This window comes from Micropterus salmoides, unplaced genomic scaffold (genome assembly GCF_014851395.1).
Source record: "Micropterus salmoides isolate LMB-PRFRI ecotype aquatic unplaced genomic scaffold, ASM1485139v1 Ms_hic_scaffold_1, whole genome shotgun sequence".
NCBI classification, from domain to species: Eukaryota; Metazoa; Chordata; class Actinopteri; order Centrarchiformes; family Centrarchidae; genus Micropterus; species Micropterus salmoides.
Window position 1 is genome coordinate 44,125,573 of NW_024040040.1, and position 9,230 is coordinate 44,134,802.

General features: G+C 40.4%; 2 protein-coding genes across 3 annotated transcripts; one reads left to right on the plus strand and one right to left on the minus strand.

Moving 5' to 3' along the window:
* The first annotated feature begins 695 nt into the window (after window positions 1-695).
* Window positions 696-4,175, plus strand: tyms (thymidylate synthetase). The gene is made up of 7 exons (XM_038729995.1): window positions 696-1,044; window positions 1,786-1,859; window positions 2,260-2,434; window positions 2,989-3,090; window positions 3,201-3,376; window positions 3,512-3,583; window positions 3,675-4,175. The coding sequence occupies exons 1-7, from the start codon at window positions 813-815 to the stop codon at window positions 3,810-3,812; spliced, it is 969 nt and encodes a 322-aa protein (XP_038585923.1). The 5' UTR covers window positions 696-812; the 3' UTR covers window positions 3,813-4,175.
* Window positions 4,173-9,208, minus strand: enosf1 (enolase superfamily member 1). Of its 2 annotated transcripts, none has more exons than XM_038729987.1 (15): window positions 9,066-9,208; window positions 8,866-8,968; window positions 8,149-8,264; window positions 7,791-7,877; window positions 7,668-7,694; window positions 7,510-7,582; window positions 7,361-7,399; window positions 7,096-7,178; window positions 6,230-6,352; window positions 6,022-6,156; window positions 5,223-5,264; window positions 5,015-5,144; window positions 4,735-4,834; window positions 4,575-4,656; window positions 4,173-4,464 (listed from the first exon to the last, which is right to left on the minus strand). In XM_038729987.1, the coding sequence occupies exons 1-15, from the start codon at window positions 9,201-9,203 to the stop codon at window positions 4,372-4,374; spliced, it is 1,371 nt and encodes a 456-aa protein (XP_038585915.1). In that variant the 5' UTR covers window positions 9,204-9,208; the 3' UTR covers window positions 4,173-4,371. The 2 variants fall into 2 exon arrangements, with proteins under 2 accessions (XP_038585915.1, XP_038585907.1); XM_038729979.1 differs by having other exon boundaries at window positions 5,015-5,168.
* Window positions 9,209-9,230: the final 22 nt, after the last annotated feature.

A 9,230-nucleotide genomic window follows, 5' to 3' on the forward strand; every position in this document is an offset into this window, starting at 1 on the left:
AATTCTGAGATACTTGTTGGCTACTTAAGTGTTTAAAAACCTTTACAAGTTGTAGGCTACATGATGAACTTCAACTGTTTTTTGTTTTTTTTTATTGATTATGTTTATTAAATATATATATAAATTACTAGTATAACCTAATTTAATTATTATTTTCTGGTTGTCATGTTGTGTTGAAAAGTGGTGGGAACATAAATGCTCAGAATAGGGATGTGATGATACACTTAGCTCACGGGAGGTAACAATGCTCAATACTGTGTGCAAGACAGCAAGACAAGAATATATTTTCACATTATTGAAACTTATAAGCAGGCTGTCTGGGGATCCTCCCCCAGAACATTTTGAGCATTAAACACTTAATTTCCTGCATTCTGGAGAAATTTTCTGGCTTTTTTTAGACGAAGCACATTTGTTTCTTATATATTTACATTGCATTGCATATTTTCTTATTGTGAACTTTTCTTACAGTATTTTAATTTGCTATTTAACATTACTTACTGCAAGCTATTTTTCAGAACATTTTTAACTAATCATAACTATGGTTATGGTACAAGGAAGTACTGTAAAGGAAAAACTTTGTTGTGTAAAGTTGGGGGGACAAAAAAAAAAAAAAGCAGCAGAGCGCGCTTTTTTCAGTTCTCGCGCGAGAGTTTTGTCAAACCGGAAGTAGTGCAGGGCCCACGATTGGCTGTCCGCGTTCTGAAACTCCCGGGAAAACTGCACCTGTGACCCTCAGCCTCTATGACCGCAACACAACACATAACTTCCCTCTCTGGTCTCCACTGAAGTCGTCTCCGCTCGTGTCCACTAAAATGCCCGCCACTTCAGAAATCCACACCGAAGAGCTGCACCGTGAGGCCGGCTGCAGAAAGGAGGAAGAGTCCCAGACGGCGGCGGAGAAGAAGAACTTCGGGGTTTTCTGTGATGAACGCGGGTACCTGGATCAGATCGAGTACATCATGCAGCACGGCCGCAGAAAGGGGGACCGGACCGGGACAGGGATCATCTCTGTGTTCGGTGCTCAAGCCAGATACAGTTTAAGAGGTTTGTTTGGTTTAACCCAGTGGTTTTCAAAGTGTGAGGCGGGCCTCCCAAGGGGGGCTCCAAACAGTTTCAGGGGAGGCTCAGTGAATGGAAGTGAAACAATATCACATTAGTTATTGCATTAGTTATCAAAAGGAGATCGCATAGAATAGTCTACATGTGTGAGAGTTCACAGATACGGTAGTTTTTGGGTTTCCCTCCATCAGTCAGAAACGAATAAATGCCTTAGGACAGACCTTTTTAAAAACTATTTCGTGTAGAAATAGAAGAAGTTATGTCAAACAGCAAAATTAGGCTATTTTGGCTCAAATATTGTGTCTATTGGATCAAATAATATAATCATGATCCCATAGGCATCCAGGAATTGAGCGAAACTTACCAAGTAAACTAAAGCTGTGGGGGGTGCATTTGTGGAGTGTCAATTTAAAATAGCCTAAAATAAAAGTAACTTAGTACTTTTATAAATGTGCAACTGGCTGACATTAATTTACCTCAGATTTAAATGTGCATATTATGTTGGCAGATAAGTAACAGGACATAACAGTGCAGAAATGCGAAAGATATGTTTGTTGTAATTTAGAAACCGTGGAACTCATATAGTTTCTCCACCAGGGAGCGCTTACAGGTTTATTTGGTAGTTCTTTCTTTTTTTAACTGTATTTGGGTCATAATTTTAATAACAAAAAATAAGTAATCTTAATAATAACATTTCTTTATGCCTTTCCTGTTTATTATTTGTAGATCAGTTTCCCTTGCTGACAACCAAGAGAGTGTTTTGGAGAGGGATCCTTGAAGAATTGCTGTGGTTTATAAAGGTGAGGATGATCAGATGAGATTTGGAGTCAATTTCAGCCACATTATAAAAAAATATTGTCTCACTTTACTCTCGTGGTATCCAGCCATGCAGCTAGTTTAGGATTTTACTAGGGAAAACAACATTAAAAACCACTCTTATCTCCATGATGACTGTTTTCATTGGAACACTTTCCACTGAAGAAATAGTCCTCGTCCTTGTTACAATCTTGGATTTTTAAAAGCACCTTAAAAGTTTAATTCACTCCCTCTGCATTGGATCAGATGCAGAAATCTCGACATGGCTACAAAGCTCAAAAGGTAGCTGAGCTCATTTCAGTTCACATGCAGCATTTATGTCTGAGGATTTGTGTTAAAATGAGTTGGGCTCTGATATCTATTTTTTTTTGTGTGTGGTTGCAGGGATCAACAAATGCCAAGGAGCTCTCTGAGAAAGGCGTGAAGATTTGGGATGCCAACGGGTCCCGGGACTTCCTGGACAACCTTGGGTTCACAGATCGAGAGGAGGGCGACCTGGGACCTGTGTATGGTTTCCAGTGGAGGCACTTTGGTGCCGAGTACACAAACATGCATGGAGGTACACTATGTCACAGCTGCACCTGTTTACTGGTTGCATTTTTCTGCAAATCTCCACTACTGTGCATTTGGTTGTGGGATTGCGGCAATTTGTAAATGCTGCTCACTCGGTCATCATGCAGCCAATTAATCTCACATGTATGTCAAGTATTAATGGCATAACGTTACTAAAACACAGCTCCTCTCTCCCACTCTGCCTCACGTTGAGAATTGTCCTTGAGCGAGACTTCTGTCAAAAACAAGGGGTGTCACTGGGATTCACACTTAGGGATCCTTTCCACGATGTTGTCAGACACCTAGTATAACAGCCCTTTTTGTGGATGTGATTTTTGACGGGTGCAATTCCCCCGAAGGAATATGTTTCAGCAGCTGCCGGCTGAAGGAATCTACAGCACGGACCTTTTGTACCTTTTAGTCATTTCAAAATATGTTAAAATAGGGCCCAGGTTTAAAAATACCGAAACTACACTTTTAAAAGATCATATTTGGTATGTGTATTGCACAGTAGGAGCTTAAATTAATGTTGTTGTTTTTTTTAATCAATTCCTTCGACAGATTACACAGGACAAGGTGTTGACCAGCTGCAGAAGGTCATTGACACCATCAAAAAGAATCCAGAGGACAGACGGATCATCATGTGTGCTTGGAACCCCAAAGGTGAAGCATGGACAACGTTTAAAGTTACTGCTCAAGAGCTCTCTTTAAATCTGACCTGAAGTGACGTTCCATCAGGCTGTTTTATATCTGCGTCTCGTATGTTGTTGCAGACCTGCCCATCATGGCTCTGCCCCCCTGCCACGCCCTGTGTCAGTTCTACGTGTGTGATGGTGAGCTCTCGTGTCAGCTGTACCAGCGCTCAGGTGATATGGGCCTTGGGGTGCCTTTCAATATCGCCAGCTATGCACTCCTTACCTACATGATAGCACACATCACAGGACTCAAGGTAATTCTTATCTTATTTTGAGGTGTGTGTGTGTGTGTGTGTGTGTGTGTGTGTGTGTGTGTGTGTGTGTGCGCGCTCCATCACCTCACCCATCATGTGCTTAATTATTTTATTTATTTTATTCTGTCCCTTCAGCCTGGCGACTTTGTTCACACTCTTGGAGATGCTCACGTCTACGTCAACCACATTGAACCTCTCACAGTACAGGTGGGTTATTTAAAGAAGAGGTTTTTTTTCTTGTTTCTCTACTGTCTGCTTGATTTCAAACTTACACGAGTTTATCTGCCTAAATTTGCAGCTTCAGAGGGAGATTCGTCCCTTCCCTAAGCTGAAGATCCTGAGAAAAGTGGAGCATATTGATGATTTCCGTGCGGAGGACTTTGAGATCTGCGACTACAACCCTCATCCCACCATTAAGATGCAGATGGCTGTTTAAAAATCCCAATATAAAGGTGATGAAGGATAAGTGTGTGTAAGGTGCTTTTAGGAGTCAGATTGTTTTATATATGCTGTTCAGTATGTGTACTTGACTCTCATCTTAGAAAGACTATATATTTTAAAAGTTCAGTTCTACTAAGTCACAAAAATGGGTAGGTGGTTTGTGTGTGTGAAAGTGTAAAAAAAAAAAAAAACTCACTTTACTCATGCTGGGTTTTCTGTAGTTGAACTGCTGATGTACTACATTTGATTGCTAGAGAATGAATGTGTTAGTTGCTTGGAACAAGTGCCTGTTAAATCTGTTACATTTCCCTTTAAATATTAATATCTAATTTGTAAATAAAGAAATTTCCACGTGTCAGCTTGAAGGATACTGACTTGTATTTTCTAATTTTAATATTCCAAGTCTGAATTTGACAGTGTCTGCTACATTTCTATTGCAATTGTTTACAACCTGCTAACATTTATTAGTGTAATGTATTTTCATTCCACTTGACCCAGCCTAATTTTAAGTGTAAAAGAGTCTTACAGTATGTAAAATGTTTAAGATAAAGTCCTCATTTGTTAATGTGCAGCTTCCATACATCTCCTTCAGGGTACTGATGTCTCTGCACCGATGATTCAAGCATCTCACAAGAATAGCCTGGATCCTGAGAATAATAAGCATAATATGGAATAGAGATATAATGCAGAGAATCTCTGCAGAGTAATGCAGAGATTCATTTCTAAGTGATAGTTCTTGGTATCTACTTCATATTACCTTGGGGGGCATGTAGTGGGCGTCATGAATCACCACAGGACTGGTGAAGTGTTCGTGTAGGTGATCCACATATTCACACATTCTGGAAAGAAAAAAATAGCCAAAAAACTGTTGCTGATTATTATGTGCTTGTCTGATATATTCAGGCAAGTGCTCTTACCGGTTGCTGAGATTTCCAGACAGACAGGTGTAGTCAAACAGAATCAGATGCTGGACAAGCTCACAGAGACCGACTCCTCCAGCGTGAGGACAAACGGGCACTAGGGGACAATGCAGTAGCATCTAGTCTAGCATGTTTTTGATATAGATATTTTTCATTAATATTGATTGATGTAATCTGTTAAATTCCTGACTCATCTGATAACCTTGTACCCCCTTTTTCAAGCCTCCATAAAATGTTAAGTTTTATATTATTGCTCCATATATTACTCTAGTTTTACCTTTGAACTTATGGGCCATCAGCAACACAGCCAGGTTCTCGTTGACACTGCCCAACCGACAGCTGTCTATCTGGACAAACTGCAGGGCCGAGGCCTGGAGGAACTGCTTGAACATCACCCTATTGTGACACTGGAGAGGAAACAAGTTACCCAGCTAAAAAACTTTTCAGTCAGTGATACATGTGCTGCCATAAACGTGAGCTCTGACCTGCTCCCCTGTTGCCACACCAATCCCAAGTGGAGCCAAAGCCTGCAACAACAAAAATGATCTTTTATCAATCTTCAACCACGGATGGATTACTGAATGATGCAAAATCACACATATTACAACAAAGAAATGCAAAACAACTTCAGCGACACAAAGAAAGAGGCACAAAACAAACAGACTTAAAACAACTACAAAGAGGCACAAAATGAAAACAAAAACCAACTATAGACTTAAAACAATTAAAAAGAGACAAAGTAAAAAAGACACAAAACTTCTATAGACTAAAAACAATTTAAAACAAACACAAAACAACTATAAACTAAAAACAATTTAACAGAGGCACAAAACAAATAGACTTAAAACAACTACAAAGAAACAAACTAAAACAGACACAAAACTACTTCAGAGACACAAACTGAAACAGACAGAACAACTATAGACTTAAACAACTACAAAGAGACAAACAGGCACAAAACTACTATAGACTTAAAACAATTACAAAGAGACGCAAACTGAAAGAGACACAGAACTTCAGAGACACAAAACAACCACAAAGGCACTCAAAACAACTATAAAGAGACAAAAAATGACCACAAATATAATCACAATGAGATGCAAAGCTACAAAGAAATGCCAAATAACCACAAACACATACAAAGCCAAAGCAGAAAAAAAACTAAAAAAAGTGCGCCTACTGTATGTTGAAGGAGTGCGGGGCCTTTTACAGGTGCCCATTGTCTCATAGACCACCATTGTCTTCAACACACAAATGCACGAAAGCTAGAAAATCCCACCTCACCTTGGAGATAGCAGCGTGGCCCAGAATGTCATCTGGGGACGTGGGTTCCTCTATCCAAAGAGGTTTGAACTCAGCCAGGCTGGACACCCAGCTGATGGCCTCGGCTACATCCCATCTCTGGTTGGCATCGATCATCTATCGCAAAAACACTTCAATATACTGTTATTTCCAAATGTAGATACAACGCTTGGGGCAAAGACAACCTTACCAATGTGTTATTGGGTCCAATCATCTGCCTTATGAGGCGGCACCTGCGTATGTCGTCCTCTAGATCTGCACCCACTTTGACCTTGAACTTGGTCCAACCGCTTTTGAGTGCGTCTGTGCAGAGCTTCAGAAACACACAACTGTCATTGTTATTTGAAAAATTATGAAGAGTCTCAGAGACAGAAGCACTAATGATCCAAGTGGTGGTTAAGTAGCTGGGATTCCCTGCCAGTCAGTCAGAACTGAGGAAGCCTCTTGGATAAGAGGCGAAACGTCTTCAAATATCTTTTGCCAAATCCAGTTGCTCTTGATTTTAACCCACCTTGGATAACATGTTCTGCCTCGCAGAGTCAGGAACAATTCCTGTGCAATGACCCAGTAACTCTGTGTCTAATCAGCCACCTGTTTACTGGCTAACACTTATTATTTATTCATCATTCTCTATTTCAGAACTGTTCATATTGTCATTTTGTATACTCTATACCAAATCCACCTACCACATGTACATAACACCTGCTCATAATACTTATTTATTCCAGCATCCTTTGCATTATGCACCATCGCACTGTGTACATGTGTACATGCATGTGTATATCACATCCACCTCCAACATGTACATAAAAATGATAATTTTACCCCGGCATCCTTTGCACTCTGCTCATCACACTATTGTCTCAATCTGTCTATATTGTTTTTGTTTATAGTGTGTATATATGTGTTCTCTATACGGTAGCCTGTGTCTGATTTTATTATTGTATTGTAAGTGAGCACACCGTGAGCAATGTTCAATCCTGAGTCAAATTCCTCTTATGTGTACACACACCTGGCAAATAAAGCTGATTCTGATGTATTTTATAGCACAGAGACCTGTTTCAACTGCTGGTCTGAGTATCCGATCCATGCACAGGAGGTGGTGTAGGCAGGATAACCCTCTTTCAGCATTTGATCCTCTGGGAAGCAAAAAAAGAAGGTAACTCACACTTAAAGGAGAAGAGTGTTTTAATAGAGAATATGTGGCGTGAAGGAGCCTATTATGAAGCCTAAAAGCACTCCTGTCAGTTCTAAAGAGGCAATTATGTTCCGCAAAATTCCATTCAGCCCTGTAATTAATGACTCTTTTCAGTATGCTCACCTCTCTGCTGCTTGCCCTCCTGTGCTTTCACGAGTATGTCTGAATGATGAAAAAGAAGAAGAAGAGAGTCTATTGCTTTTACTATGCTGCACAGGGATTTCTATTCCCACACTGTACTGGACATATGTATCATCATAAACCGGTCTCACCTAGAGCCTCCTCCTCTGTGAGCACATCTGTGATGTATCTGAAGTCAATACATGAGACAATCTGCTTGGGATCCTGAATTGACACACATAAAACATGTTATTTTCCTTGTGATCACATCCTGGACATAAATCAAACACCTACATTTCCGGTGACTCACCATGTCAACAAGCAGCTTCCACAGTGGCTGCAGGGAAATGAGAGCAGGATATGAGTGTGTCACGAAGGGAAAGGAAATTGGGTTTTTCTGATAATTCCTCATCAATTCATGAAACAGCCCCACCTTGCTCTCTGCTCTCGCCCACAGGTCCCACACAGCATTCAAGACTGCAGCAGTGGCCAGGTGGATCACTCCTTTCTCTGGGCCTAACTGGTTCAGACACAAGTTCAAAACCGTTGACATCCCCTTTGTGAGCTCAATATTACATTGCAGCACGGAAACAAATGCTTCATGCATCAAAAATCATTAATTTGGCTCACATGATTATTAAACAACTACATTTTTTCTCCTACTGTCTTTTGGCTGCAGAGACCTGGCACTACTTCTTGAAAAGCCTGGATTCAAGATTGCAAACCCTTTCACATTTATTTGTCTTTTTACACTATCTATCTCTCTGCTTGTGTTGTGTGCCTGTTCTCACCCATCTCATTTGGCCATCACTGGTCAGGAGGCGGTAAAATCCACGGAAGTCCCTCACAATGTCCTGCAAGGATTTCCCAACAACATGTCCTGACAGGGCCTCCACAGCACACACCACTGCGCGGTACGACGCACATAAATCACACACAAAGGATGAAAGCTCCAGACAGACAAACCTCACATGTAGACTGTGGTAGAGTCAACTGAAATATTTTTCATTGTGTTAAATTAAAATGACCACACGATGGCGGTGTAGGGTTCAACTTTCTGTCGTTGCACACAAGGACGTGAGAAAAGAAATACAGTCAGAATTATGCAAACGCTTCTGATACCTAAATGTAATATTTCATTATTAAATAGTATATTTACCATTATGGCTTTTGGCATGTCTGTAATATGTTTTTTATTTGTTTTGTTTTTGTTTCGGGTGTAAGAGCTACGAGAGTTAACCTATTTATGTTGAACATTGTGTGTGTAATTAAATATATAAAGATTAAAGATATTAATAATTATTTAATGCTAAAAGATTATTAATAATCTAGTAGCATTTTGACATTTAATGTAATAAACAATTTAAACTGAAACTCAAGAAGTTCGATTCTGCAAGTCGAAATTGGGAGTTTACTAGGATCAATTGAACGCAGCAGCACGGAGTCCGTGCTGTTGTGGTCACATGTCATGATTCCGTTTGTTTCTGGCTGCACTGATTAAATCTTACCAATCTCCGTGCCTTTTCCCAGAGTGAACGTGAGGCCGAAGCCTTTCAACCCGCAGTCCGTGTCGATCACCACATATGCGGCCGAATAATCCGGGTCGGTGTGCTGCAGTGGAAAGTTACAGTGCGGTGGTCTCACAACTGCAAATGTAAGCACAATGCATGTATCCAGATTATTGCTACAGCTGCGGACACTTCCTTACCATTGCATCTGAGCCGTGTTGCTCCAAAGAAGTCGGGAATCTCACATCCCTGACTGTCAAATTAATAATTTTGTGCAACATTTTGGCACTGACATTACAAGTGAACTGTACAAGTTGATCCCACCCACCTCCGCCCATTTATTGGTTTAAACATTGGGACATTTA

Coding starts and splice junctions, on each gene's coding strand:
- tyms (XM_038729995.1), top strand. CDS start 813: ATGCCCGCCACTTCAGAAATCCACACCGAAGAGCTGCACCGTGAGGCC. Junction 1,045..1,785: donor AGCCAGATACAGTTTAAGAG/GTTTGTTTGGTT, acceptor TATTATTTGTAG/ATCAGTTTCCCTTGCTGACA. Junction 2,435..2,988: donor GTACACAAACATGCATGGAG/GTACACTATGTC, acceptor TTCCTTCGACAG/ATTACACAGGACAAGGTGTT.
- enosf1 (XM_038729979.1), bottom strand. CDS start 9,203: ATGGGCGGAGGTGGGTGGGATCAACTTGTACAGTTCACTTGTAATGTC. Junction 6,157..6,229: donor TTGGACCCAATAACACATTG/GTAAGGTTGTCT, acceptor TTTTTGCGATAG/ATGATCGATGCCAACCAGAG. Junction 4,657..4,734: donor TCTGGAAATCTCAGCAACCG/GTAAGAGCACTT, acceptor TTTTCTTTCCAG/AATGTGTGAATATGTGGATC.